This window comes from Trichomonas vaginalis, chromosome V (assembly GCF_026262505.1).
Source record: "Trichomonas vaginalis G3 chromosome V, whole genome shotgun sequence".
Taxonomy (NCBI): domain Eukaryota; phylum Parabasalia; order Trichomonadida; family Trichomonadidae; genus Trichomonas; species Trichomonas vaginalis.
The window spans coordinates 9,299,303-9,313,398 of NC_067207.1; the positions used below are offsets into that span (position 1 = coordinate 9,299,303).

The following is a 14,096-nucleotide window of genomic DNA, read 5'->3' on the forward strand; positions in this document are numbered from 1 at the left end:
ATTAAATCAATCCTAGTATCTAAAGATATAATTTAGATTTTTTTGTTTATTGCTAAAATTAAATACAGTATAACTTTCTTTCATATTGTCGGTACTAACAATACAAGATTGTGTTGAAAAAAACTTAAATATGCATGAAAATTAAATTTAATGTGTAAATATGATAAAAATTTCAACTTTACTAATAACATACATAAGTTTCTGATAGTTTAATATAGTTCATATTGATGTGACTGTAAACTATATCAAAAAAATATTTTTAAATATTGTTATGCAAATAATGGGATTTCTAAGGAAAAAATGATTATATTTGTTATATAAAGCAATCTTTTTAATTATTCACTACGTTTATTACATTTTTTGCCGACCATTTACGTAATATGCCTCCACCAAGCAGACGCAAACAACAAAGTCGTGAAGCTAACGAAAAATCAATTGAAGCAAGAAAAAACTCCCAAGAAAAGAATGCGCCAAAGGAAGTCGATCCAAAACACTGGACTGCTTCTGTAATTGTTAATGGTGACTCTTATACTCGAGCAAGGAATTTATTTCAAGATAACAATATTAAAGTGCCGAGTGAAAAAGAGTTTTACCGTCATCAAAAAGAAATAGGTAAGGTAATACTAGAATATAAAGAGCAATCTATTAAAAATGCTCAACAAACAATGAAGAAAGATACATTTTTAAGCACTGATTCGCATTATAATGTTGGCAGAAATGCTACAGCGTGCCAAAGTTTAATGATGGACAACCGTGGAAAAGTTGTTGGTGAAACAACTGTTATAAAAAAGAGCTCTGGAGGAGACTTTGAAGGCCCATCCAACATGATGGAAACAGAATGTACAAAGAGGATGATGTCAAATTTTGACTTTACAAATGTTTCCACAGTGGTTCATGACAATGACAATAAAACGAAAGCCATCATCCAGCAATATGCTCCGAATGCTAAAATTACACTTGATCCTCGTCATTGTGTACGTGCAGTTGGCAGAGCTTTCGAAAAGCTTGAAAATGGTGGATATAAAGAAGCAGCAGGAAAAGAAACTGTTAATCAACAGAAAGAAAGTGAATCACAGCCAGCATTCCCAATCAAATCTAAAGCAGAAGAGCCGAAGAAACGTGGAAGACCATTAAAACACCAAGAAAAAGTATTTCATCAGATATATTCGAAAGTTATTAAGTGGTTCACTTTTATTATCATGCTTCCAATTGAAACAACGAAAAAAATTTTCCTATGGAAGAATACATTAAATCATTTTATCGGAAGGCATGAAAATTGCCTTCACGAAAAAGACAAAGAATATCCTGTGTTTCAGCCACTTACAAAACCTGATTTAGCGAAGCAATTTCAACGTTTTACAGATGATGCCGCAAAGTTGATTCCAGAAATTGATCCTAATGCTCAAACACAACAAAATGAATCGATACATCACTCAATGCTTACTCAGTGTCCCAAAGGAAACAACGCAAAATCGTTTGAAATGCGTACGGCTGTTACAATTTTACAAAAAAACGAAGGAGAGAAATGCAAACAAGAAATATACAATCGTGTCAATAATTACCAAATATCTCCTTCAATCCGCGAACTCCAAAAACTTGAATATGAGAAAAATAAATCCAGAAATCAAAAGAAAGCTACACCAGAAACAAGAAAAGAGATCAACAAGGCAAGAAATGCAAAAAGATTTCCTAAGGATAACCCTACAGGTGATTACAGAGGAGGAAAGTGGACCCCACAAGATATCTAATTTTCAAATTTGAAATAAACACATATTTTCTTTGTATTTGAAAATATTTTTATATTATAAGATTTTTGAACCTATAAGTAGCATGACAAAAATTATATAATTTGCTCCTTTTTTATTTTAGTATACAAATATCCCATTTGTTATATGTTCGGTATATATATGATGATATTGTAATCAATTATGCTTAATGAAGCTTTATCCCGTGAACCCCTCATATTATTGGAAAATAAATAGCGAAAACATGTAGAGCTGCTATGTTCTCAAGTGTATGCTGATTTTTGGATTATTTCATGAAAACTAATGGCGGGATATCTTGCATTATTTAAAAAAATTGAACTATGCAAAAATAAATAGTATTATATTTTTTCTCATGAAATGCTATTATGAGACAACCATAAAAAACCATATGTTGTATTTTTATAATTTGATTGATTTTTTTTTACTATTTCATTAATCTTTTATGAATAATAATTATTTTTAATATATGTGCTATTAAAATTTCAAATTTTGACTAATATATCTAAGTTATCTGAACAGTAGTATATGTTGACGGGTTGTGTGACTTTTTTTGTAAACGTAAGAATTCATACAATATTGAACGATTTTGTATCATTTTTTTTAACATATGAAGTAAAAAATGTATGATTCTTACGGTTTTTATTCTTACGTTTTTGAATAAATCAAGTCATGAATTCGTAAGAAAGCGCGACATTATTAAATAAATTAGTAATAAATATTATATACTAAACGCATTCAATAATTAATTATTTTTGAATAACTGAAGGTGCTACCATGTTACCATGTGCTACCAGGTCATTTAACTTCTTTTAAAAAATGAGACAACATGACATTTAGACAACAGGTACGAAAGGAGGTATAAATATAATGGAGTCATAATCAAAGACCTCATAAACGAGAAAAAAAGAAATTGAAACTAATGATTATTTGAATTTATGAAATCAATTATTTGATTCATTCTTTCTTCAATCTCTTCTATTCTTTTTGTTAAATCATCTATTTTCATTAATGAGGTGATTCTTGATTGAGGAATAGATTTCAAACTAACCACTCCTTTTATTTTTGAAATTTTGAATCCATCAACTTTAAACATTTTATTCAATTTACATGTTGTCAATTCTTCAAATAATTTTTTATTATTAGCATAATAGTCATTAAATTCTTCAACAGATGAAAAAATTTTTATTTCAGTAATTGGTTTAACAACGTTTATTTTTTGTTGAACATTTTCACTTTCATTTATTTCTTCCTCCTCTGTTTCATTTATTTTTAAAATCGGTTTCATTTATCATTAAATAAAAATTAGAATATAAGTGATGAAATATATTTTTTAATTAATATTAAATCAGAAATGGCGGCAGGATTCTTTAAAAAATTATGGGATGGAATTAAGAAAGCTGCAGGTTGGGTTTATAAAAAGATTATTAAACCCGTTGCAAACTTTTTGGCACCAGTAGCGAAAACGGCAGGAACTATCATAGGTGGAGTATTAGGTACTAAAGCAGGTAATCCGGCGATGGGAGCACAAGCAGGTAACGCAATTGGTGGAATTGCTGAAGGAATACTTAATAAAATAGGAGGTAAATAGTGGAAAAATAAATAAATATTATTTTTATCTTAGTATCGGTTGAAGTCTTTGATAAACTTTTTCTCCTTTATTTAATATTTCTCTTATTGGGGCAGCTTTTGGTGTTATTGATTCAGCAACGTCACTAATTGCTTCTTTATTCTTAAATATCCAATTTGCTCCCTTCTTCATTGTTTCCCAAACTTTATGCGCTCCTCTTTTTACTTTATCCCATAATTTCTTAAAGAATCCTGCAGCCATAGTTGATTATTTCATTAAAATTAAAAATTCATTTTCATCTTTTAATTTTGATTTTTTATTTAATAATAAATGACGACTAACTATTTGGTGCCAAACACTAAACCGATTAATGGAAATGTGTTTCATTCATTCGAAAAGATAAATGAAATATTCGCAAAGAATGACGGTAGAAGATATTATAGAGAACTTGAAAGTTCATGCTATGACTCTGATGCTCCATATTTTGATGATAAACAAACTCATTTAAGAATTACAAATCCGGCTCATGATGTGAACCAATTAGGTGACACATATATTAAACGCAAAGTTAAAGCAACTCTAGTTTCAAATAAAGCTTTCACATGTGATGCCGCTTTTAAATGCATGCGTTTATTCGTTGGTTACAAATCATCAAATCAAAGCTTTAAACAATTAGAAGTAGAAACCGAAAGAGGTGATGCCGGTTATCTTCAGATGGATTGCGCCCGTGAATCTTTCGCATTTGCAACATATAAACCAAAATCAGAAAGGAAAGTTAAAAAGTTTGTTCATTCGTTATATAATAATGTTCAAAAATATGATAACTCAGTATGTGGTAAATATATTGACCCTTCAGAAGTTTTCAAGAAAGCAAATGAAGAAGTTGATATCACTTTTGATATGATTATTCCGGTAAATGATTTGTTAGCATTTCAGGCGTTCGATGATTATCCTAAATCATTTGGTGATATCATTCTTAAATATTATGTTTTCAGGGATACTTTAGTATTTTGTCAGGTTGACCCGTTAAGAGTTGCTGATTTACAAAATTACGTTTATGAAAAGATAACTGATGAAAATTATGAAAAGATTATGAATCATGTTTATAAATATGATCGCAAATTCCAACAAATCGGACTTCCTGCCAAATTAATTACAAGCTTAGCCGCTACATCTGCTGACGCAACAGTTGATAACGTTATTATTTCATGCACAAAGATGGAAGTTTTAGAGGATAAATGCATTACACCAGGATACGGTTTAATTGAAGAATCAGTTAAAGCAATACCACGTTTATTCAGTAAGGAAGATCCATTCATGATTCCAGCTCAACATATTGACGTTCGTTCACTAAATGGAGGTTGCATCACTCCTGAAGGTATCAGCTCAGATTTCTCATACGCTCTTCATAATGTTACAGATGTTGTGTTAACATTTCCGAAGAATGCAATGCAAAGAACAGTTTTAGAAAATCCAATGCTTCGAGGTCTTCAGGTCACTATAGATTCCAGAAACTTCCCCGATCAAGCGATGACCACAGTGGGTGACATATTCTTTACACGTATGCTTCAAGCTTCTGATTTAGATGGAGTGAATGAATGCACAGAAGAATACGAGGACTCATTAACTAGACCACTGAATGATGATAATGGCACGCCATTAGCTAGAACATGGAAAGACCAAACTTCATTCTTATGCACTATTCCAGTTCAACGTGATGGAGCGGGTATATTCTTTGATGGATTAGAAACTTTCAACTCACAAGTTACAGTACAAGTGAAAGCTTATCCAATCATTCAGGGTGAAAATGACACTTACTGTTCAAAGGTGACAAATCCTCCTCAGGTTTGGTTTACTAGGACTACATATTGGACATGGACACCGGATGAAGGTTTGAAATATCATCCAACAGGTACACCACCACAGTATAGAAGTTCATATGATGAAATATTGATGAATAGAAATGTTTAAAATTATAAATTTATTTTTGATTAAATGGATTTCAATTCTGAAGAATTAACAGATGTATATAATACATACGTAGATGATATGATTAATGAAGCATTGAGTGATAATAGAAATGCTCTATCTAAGGAAAAATTAATGAAAATTCCATATTCTGAATGTTACTTAAATTCAATCACTGCAGCAATTGGTAAACAGAATAAAGGTAAAACATTAACGATATTAAAACAAATTATCATTATTGCTAACACTTCCCCCATTCACATGTGTTAATTTATATCAACCGTTCAGGTTCACCTTCAGATGATACATTTGAATCTTTAAAGCATTTAATCAAAATTCCAATTATTTATTTATCACAAGAAGAAGCAGAAGATTATTTAAAAAACTTTTTAATGTATAAAGAATTATATAATACAATCAAGAAGCAAGGATTAGAGGATAAAATTATTGATAAACAACGGGATGAATTATTTGAAACACTTTCTATTTCAAATTTTGATAGAGAATTTTTGCATTCACTAATTTTTCTAGATGATGCCGTGAAATCAAAACTAATAACTAATGAGAAATCATATTTTAATCAGTTATTAACTCAATGTCGACACATTCAGTGTTCATTCTTCATGGCTGTTCAATACTTCAAAGCATTAAGCACAAACATTAAATCAAATCTATCAACACTTTTCATTTTCAGTGGTTTTAGTCGTCAACAGTTGAACGTTATGCTTTATCAAGTGAATTTACCAATGAGCATTAATGAACTTTACACACAATATCAACAATTAGGTGAACATGGAAAAATAATAGTTGATTTAAATAAAGGAGGTGTTAAATTTGATTAACTTTTTATAATTAATTTTTATTTTTTTTATATAATTAAACATGACAGAAATAGCAAATCTTCTACAGGTTCCATTAAAACAGGGGACAAACAAAAAGGGTGCATATAATAGAACTATGAAAGTTCCAGATGGAATGAAAGAATTAGTTCATATTGTTGCTGGTCTTCAAAAATGTTAAACAAATGAGAAACGTTTTAACATTACCAGAAGCTCAAGCATATGCCAAACGTCATGGACCAAATTGGGAAGCACATGAAGCAGACATTACAGGACCAAATGGAAAACCTGATGGTATAAATGAAGTTTTCGTTACTGATGGTCAAGGTAATATTAAAGTCATAAATGGTATAAATTAATATCTGATTATCCTAAACGTAAAGCATATAATGAACGTTATCCTATGCAATTTGATGAAAATGGAAAAGCTGTTAAACAATACATTGGAGAAGGTGAAAATGGTCCAATTATTCATACCATCTTATTCCATATTCTTATTTCAATGAAGAATTAAATGCTGTTGAAGAGGGACCGGATGGATTACCACGATATGTTAATCAGTTTGATGGTCAATATGCAATTTGAGACCTGAAATTCCAGCTAAGAAATTCTTTAAAGTTGCTTTATTCGATCCAGTGTTCAATGAACAGAAAGAAGCAATGAAAGCAGAATTTAAACCAATTCAAGTGGCAAGAATTTCTTCATCTTCACTTTCAGAAGCGTTCAAGGAATTGATAAAGAAACCACTTTATTCTCAACAAGGTTATAACTTTGATTTAATTAAAGAAAGTGATAGACGTAAATTAGAAAAATCAGATGGTTTTAAGAATGCATGTAATGAAATGATTAAAGATATTGTAAATGATAAAATAAGACTGGAAGAAACTCAAAGCAATATCAATAACATAATTGGTGCAGTTACAAAGAAAGTATAAGCAAACAATGATGAACCTTGGGATATTACCGTAACAACTAAATAAAACTTTAAATATATTTTTCTTTTTTTTATTCAATTATAAATGAGAAGACGTTTCACAAGTCAAAAGAACACAAACGCAAAAGCAGAGATTACGGTTGGTTATAACGTAAATGATGATAAATCACGAATTATTCAAAATGTTAAAGTTAATGTTAGCCTGAATTAACAAGGTCAGCAACTCAACCAAATTTATTAACTCGTGACTTACCGAAGAATGAGGAGAATGAAGAAAACCATGAGAATGGAGACCAATCATTTTATCTGAACCCGGTAAAGAACCTGTTGAAATTCCCACTTATCCAACATACCCAGCACCACTTGATAACCCATATAAAATAGACATTAATTCTGAATTAATGAAAATTTACCGTGATATAATAATTAATAATTATGATTCAATAATAAATTTAATTGACCAATCCGGTTTAATTATTTTACCTTATGAATCATTAATTCACATTATCGCCATTCTTTGTGATGTTCAAGATTCAGACGTTAAGATTCAATTTTTCATAGATGATGAGGTTTCATGCTGCGGAACAGTTGCAAAAATAAATCCTATAAAGGATATTAGCACAATTAAGATATCAAAGAACGGAACAACAACTGAACTTCATTTAACATATAATGATATTTATAATAAAATAGTTGATGAATATAAAATATCACTTGAAAAATTCTTTGTTAAGGCTATTTAATATTCAAGCATTAACATTATCGAATAATAATCCTTTGAATCATAATCGATAATAATTGACCTTTCACCAGTTTCTATCGTTTGTTTTATTTTTTTGTTCCCCACTATCTGGATCGGTCATTGTAATTGTTTTTGTTATAGTATCAGCTTTATCTTTAACTTCAATCTTTTTTCCATCGGGATATTTAAACCAAAATTCCAAAAATTCGATATTGTCAATCTGTTCATATTTTAATCTATCAATTACATTTTTAATACCATCTGAAAATCTTATGAAATGGTCATTATATGGGTTTGATTGAACTAAATTTGAATGAAGTGAAATATAACCCGATGATGAATATGACATTGACTCATATTTTCTGAAAACACTAAAATTTATAACATGAATGAATTTCTTATTCGTTGAATTTATGAATTCTTGAGGTAATCTTATTCTAGTTTTATTTATCACTGGAAAATAACGCTTTACCATATTTTTAATCGTAATAAAAATGTCAATTATCAATATTATTTCGAATAATAACTGTGAATTAAATTTAACAGTTAGCGGAATTTATAATGTTACTCTCATTTCTGTGAGTGGTAAATTTAATCCCATTCTTTTAGACCCTTCAGATTATATATCATTTATTAAAGATGACCTTGAAAAAACGTATGATATGTATATAAATAATGTGATAGCGAAATGGGATATTAACATGATTTTAAGTTATTTAAATGAATCATTTATCGTATGGTATGAAGAAAATTTTAAATCAAAACCTGATAAACTTTTTGAACTTGATGAAATAAATAACCTTATTAAATTCCCGCTGAAAATTAAATTTTGTACTCCTCATCTTCGTTCATTGTTGGGGATATTAAATTTTGAAAAAGATGTTGGGGATGTTTTGTATTCTGACACTGGTTCCAATTTCATTTTAATCAAATGTGATAAAGTTAATACCCCAATGAGATTTTCACATCAAACATTAGACCCTAACTCTTACCCATCAATACAAAACATTTTATCCATCAACTTAAACATATTTTTTTATCATATCCGTTTCAATTATCCGGGAATTCATTTATTCTTCATTCAAAAGATTTATCAAATATTAAATTTAGAGTAACTGACCTATTTGATTGTGATTTAGAATTCATGAATGAAATATTATGGCAATTTCAAATAGAAAAAATAGGTGATGAGATAACAGATTAAATATTTATTTTTTAATCATAATAAATGATTAAACAACAGCAACCACAGCAACTTAAGGTACAAAGCACCCAGGTCCCTCAGACCATTACATACGCCATATATGCATATAATTCAAAGACGGCAGAACAAACGCAAAGGTTGAAATATGGAGATTTGGAGATAGTATTGAAAAATGACCATTTCGAATTCGTTTGCAAGGGTGGTGCAGTGATATCAAATATAAAAGAAATTTTATTTATGAATTCAAAAATTAAAGGTATAACGGATGATATAACATCAATTCCACCAGAAGAACAGAGATATTACGCATTAAATGCATTTCCTAAAGTTTTGAAGATTGGAAGATTTAATTTAAATGAGGAATTCATAAAAGGTTTCCTAAATGACATAATGAAGAAAGCGGATAAGGAATGTGTTGCTGCTGCGTTAGAGAAGAAAGCGGATAAGGAATGTGTTGCTGCTGCGTTAGAGAAGAAAGCGGATAAGGAATATGTTAACGCTGAATTAAAACAATCAGAGGTCTATTTTACTCCTCCATTTTTAAATTTTATGAAATCATCAGATAAAACCTTTGATATAGATTCTTTTGAATGGATATGTTTCGATGGAGTGACCATGTATTTATTTTATACAGATGGAGTGCTTTATTATTTTAAAACAAATGATTTTCAAAACTATGAATCATTTACTCCATCTGTTTTGAATCCTGATACACGAAAGCCAATCATTAATCCAAGAATTTTATATGTTGAATATAATAACGGTAAATTTATGGGAATGATAACGGTTGAAGATGATTTTTGCCCTTGTTATTCATTCGATTGTATCCAATGGTTCAAATGTAATTTAAATCAAGATGCTAAATTTAAATATCCAAATAATCCTATTAGATGTGTTAATAATAAATGGGTACTAATTTATGAAGTCAATCAAATTTTCATTAGTGAGGATGGGATAAATTATTATATGTTTAGTATGATGTCATCAGATTTGAAAATTGATTATACAAGTAAGTGGTATTACATTAACAACATGTATTTTATCCTACAAAATGATAAAATTTATAGATCATCTTCAATATCACAAGGTCAATTTGAACAAATTTTTCAAGCTGATGGAGACATTGAAGCTTTATGTTATGGATCAAATGTTTATGTTCTCGTTTCAGGTGAAATGGTCTATTCATATCCTGTAAGTTATAACAGACATATTTATTTATCACAGGATTTGTCAAATTGGGAATTGGTTTATTCATTCACTCCAAAATTTACTCAAAATTATAGATTTACAAATTTATTTTATATTGATGGGTATTTCATTGCTTTAGGATGTGGTGATTTAGTAAATATCAGTAGTGATGGAAGAAACTGGTCTGAAATCACAAAATTTCAAGATGTTAGAAAAAATTTTCAAAAATAATACGTTAATATTGATAACAAGACCAGTTTTAAATACTCACCCAAATTCAATATTATATAATAAATTCAATATTCATAATGGATTAAATACAATTCTTGAGATGATTTACCCCATTGGTTCTATTTATACGTCAATGAACTCAACAAATCCTTCAAAAGTTTTAGGTTTTGGTGCGTGGGAACAGATTGTAGATAAATTCCTCTATTGTGCGAACTCTTCAAAGGAAACAGGAGGTTCGAAGAAAATTACTGAAGCAAACCTTCCACCGCACACTTATACGGGAACTACAAACACAACAGGTAATCATTCACATTCAATAACAAAAAGAGGTTATAGAAATCTTGCAGCAGGTTCGGATAGACAGGGAATGGATAGATATGATATTTCAAGCGACCCAGTAGATTCAAGCGCAGGTATTTTCTGTGGAACCACAGGAAATCATTCACACACTTTCACAACAAATCACAACAGGCTCGGGTAAAGATTACATCCACCATTTGTGACTGTATTCGCATGGTACCGCATTTATTGAATGTGCTTGAGCCTACTTTGCAGGCTTACCGCGTTCATTGAATGAACTAAATATATTTTATGTTTGTAATTAATTAGGTAATGAAGTAATGAATGAACTGCAGAAATAAATGTTTACGTTAATGTTTACAGGTTATTCAATAATGAATTATTTTTGAAGAACTGAAGGTGCTACCATGTTACCATGTTGACGACATGACATTATGTCAACAACATAGGAGGAAGGCAATAATGAATTATTTTTGAAGAACTGAAGGTGCTACCATGTTACCATGTTGACGACATGACATTATGTCAACAACACAGGAGGAAGGCAATAATGAATTATTTTTGAAGAACTGAAGGTGCTACCATGTTACCATGTGCTACCAGGTCATTTAACTTCTTTTAAAAAATGAGACAACATGATATTTAGACAACAACACAGGAGGAAGGCAAAAATAAATTCCAATCATACTTTATAAAGCTTCATTTACAGGTATTTCATCGTCAGTAAATGAATCCTCATTATCGTTTGGTTCAACCTGTTTATATAATCCTTTCATTTCTTCTTTCAAAACATAACACCATGTTTGTTTACCGTCTATTCTTCTATGTTTCCTATCACATTTATCCTTAATACTCATTTGAAATTCTTGTCTTTCATGTCTGATGGTTTGCAGAATAGAGCATTTTCACACGTCATACCTGCACACAATTCATCATAATGTGTATTTATCCATACATCTAAAGGATTTGATGATAATTCTATTAAATCTTGTTTGGCTTCAGTCATCGGTATGATTCGTACATTAAATGATGAAAGGTCATATTGCATAAAATACGTCAGTAAATTATCATAAAATTCCTTTGTGCATGAATCCATTAAATTCTTGAAGTAATCAAATTGACCCTTGAATTTACCATTAACTCTTAAAACTACGTATCTTCTGTCTCCAACTTCAATTTTGACAGGGTAAACGTTATTAGTTACGAAAATGAAGTTTGCAACGTTCTGAGCAGTTCTTCTGGGTTGATTCTTTTCATTAATTCTAATCTCATTATCCGTTATAATTGATTTCAAAGCGTTGAAGTTTGCGAGTCTGTCTTCACCTACATTCTTGAGTTCATTAAGTACAAGAAACATTTTATTTTCAACTACTGAGTTGAAATTACCCGTTAGCTCACTTATTTCAGTAATGTTTTACATGAATAACCAGCGAGAAGTTCAGAAATAATATCTGTAAATCTGTTTTTACCTGTTCCCTGAAGTCCTTTCAAAATAATTGCTGTTTCATTCTTGATTCCAGGATGTTGAATCATTGGTGCAATCCAGCCGAGAAGGTATTTATACACTTCATCATTATTATCACAAATGGCTTCTTTAATGAAATTCATAAACATCTCAATTTTTGAGTAATCTACTTTTTCGAGAATGTTGTATTTATAACCCTGAAACGTTGAGAAAACATCTGGAGAATCAGATTTAAAGCAAACACCCTTAACGGTTAATGAAGACAATTGATTTAGTAGTACATCCCATGCTGTTATGGTTTTACCTTCTTCTTTAAATAATTTAATCATTTTGAGTGACTCTTTCATGTTTGACTGAAGAACAAATGATATTTGATTCATTTTGTCGTGTATGTTGTAATCTTTCTGAATGAAGTATTTGTTTCCATAATCTACAAAACGGATTACACGTGATAAATCCTCAATTACTTCAGAACTGTTTTTATACTGATGATTTTCAGCCTTGCGTCTAATATCTGTTATCAAAAACGAGTCATCAAGTTTTATATCAAATGTTATTTTTGGCTTACGTAATAAAGGTAAAACATATTCATCATAATATTCCTTTTGATAAAGTTTTAGAATCTTCACTAAAACAAATGGAGAAGTCATTAAATGTGCATATCTACTACGTGCTTTTTCAAAATTACTTTTTGCATTTTCAGTTAAATTACAGAAGTTATAAACGTTATCGTATGCTTCATTAATTAAATGATTAGGTAACGAATTAATTGCTTGAAACAGTGTGAATAATGTTATTTCTTTTTCTAAATTCATGTTTCCACCGTCATTATGTACTTCAAAATCACAGATGCCATCAACTATGCTCTGGGCAAGTTTATCGTCAATGTTTACATCTTTGTTTTCATTCATGATAATCTTTATTTCTTCGTTCTTCTGTTCAACTCTTACCTTAATATTCAAATCATTTAATATATCATTCACTGTTCTAGTTAATGTTGAATCATAACTTCCACGAATGAATGAGTATGTATTGATTGGTTCTGTTGCATTCTTTCGAACTCTTGAATCAGCCATAACCACTAAAGAACGCTTTGAATCATTCATAGAAGTCATTATGTCAATATCATAATCATTGCAGGAATAACATTTAATCATTCTGTTCGAGGTTGAATAGAAGAAATTAGTGTTGCAATAAATGTGAAGACCTCCTGATGCGGTTTTAACGATAACATCTTTATCCGAAAGTTTTGATAAAATATCTTTTCTAACTGTTTCTTTAAGTTCATCATTGTATGATTTATTGATATCAACATCTATAATCGTTAAATTTGAAATTTTATTTACTAATAAAGCCACACCAGTTTTCCTTCCTCTTCCTCCATCATGTTTGAGGTAGTTATGTAAATCAATCTTGTTTTCACCAATTCTTTCGTTGAGGGTTTTAGTTTCTGCCACAACTAATTCCTCAGCTAATGAATCAATAACTTTTTCATCAGAAACGATATAGTTGTTGTTGTTGTTGTTTGTTGCTGTCATTTATATAGGAATAAAAAAATAAAAATAATTTTAAAACTAACTTTATTTTTGGACTGCATCATATTTCCAGGATTGTTGTCAAAATGTCATGTTGTCTCATTTTTTCAGAGAAGTTAATTAACCTGGTAGCACATGGTAACATGGTGACACCTTCAGTTCTTCAAAAATAATTCATAACTGCCTTCCTCCTATGTTGTTGTCAAAATGTCATGTTGTCTCATTTTTTCAGAGAAGTTAATTAACCTGGTAGCACATGGTGACGTGGTGACACCTTCAGTTCTTCAAAAATAATTCATAACTGCCTTCCTCCTGTGTTGTTGTCAAAATGTCATGTTGTCTCATTTTTTCAGAGAA

At 30.1% G+C, this 14,096-nt stretch overlaps 4 protein-coding genes and 3 pseudogenes across 7 annotated transcripts, besides 2 other annotated features; 4 read left to right on the forward strand and 3 right to left on the reverse strand.

Moving 5' to 3' along the window:
* Positions 1-2,283: part of a mobile genetic element that runs on past the window's edge.
* TVAGG3_0305420 (IS204/IS1001/IS1096/IS116 transposases DDE domain-containing protein) lies at positions 381-1,748 on the forward strand (the record flags this gene model as incomplete). The annotated part of the gene is made up of 1 exon (XM_051229651.1): positions 381-1,748. One exon carries the CDS (start codon positions 381-383, stop codon positions 1,746-1,748), a length of 1,368 nt encoding a protein of 455 aa, XP_051099381.1.
* An 834-nt stretch (positions 2,284-3,117) lies between the features above and the next one.
* Positions 3,118-3,354, forward strand: TVAGG3_0305430 (N-acetylmuramoyl-l-alanine amidase family; the record flags this gene model as incomplete). Its single annotated transcript, XM_001325312.1, has 1 exon — positions 3,118-3,354. One exon carries the CDS (start codon positions 3,118-3,120, stop codon positions 3,352-3,354), a length of 237 nt encoding a protein of 78 aa, XP_001325347.1.
* Positions 3,355-3,378: 24 nt separating this feature from the next.
* Positions 3,379-3,594, reverse strand: TVAGG3_0305440 (uncharacterized protein; the record flags this gene model as incomplete). The annotated part of the gene is made up of 1 exon (XM_001325313.1): positions 3,379-3,594. The coding sequence occupies one exon, from the start codon at positions 3,592-3,594 to the stop codon at positions 3,379-3,381; it is 216 nt and encodes a 71-aa protein (XP_001325348.1).
* A 1,134-nt stretch (positions 3,595-4,728) lies between these two features.
* Positions 4,729-14,096: part of a mobile genetic element that runs on past the window's edge.
* On the forward strand, positions 5,383-6,143 carry TVAGG3_0305460 (annotated as a pseudogene). Its single transcript has one exon. A coding segment is annotated over exon 1 (761 nt).
* Positions 9,045-10,107, forward strand: TVAGG3_0305470 (uncharacterized protein; the record flags this gene model as incomplete). Its single annotated transcript, XM_051229652.1, has 1 exon — positions 9,045-10,107. A coding segment is annotated over one exon (1,063 nt), but the record flags the coding sequence as incomplete, so codon positions are not given.
* On the reverse strand, positions 11,429-11,745 carry TVAGG3_0305480 (annotated as a pseudogene). The gene has a single exon. A coding segment is annotated over exon 1 (317 nt).
* TVAGG3_0305490 lies at positions 11,771-13,742 on the reverse strand (annotated as a pseudogene). Its single transcript has one exon. A coding segment is annotated over exon 1 (1,972 nt).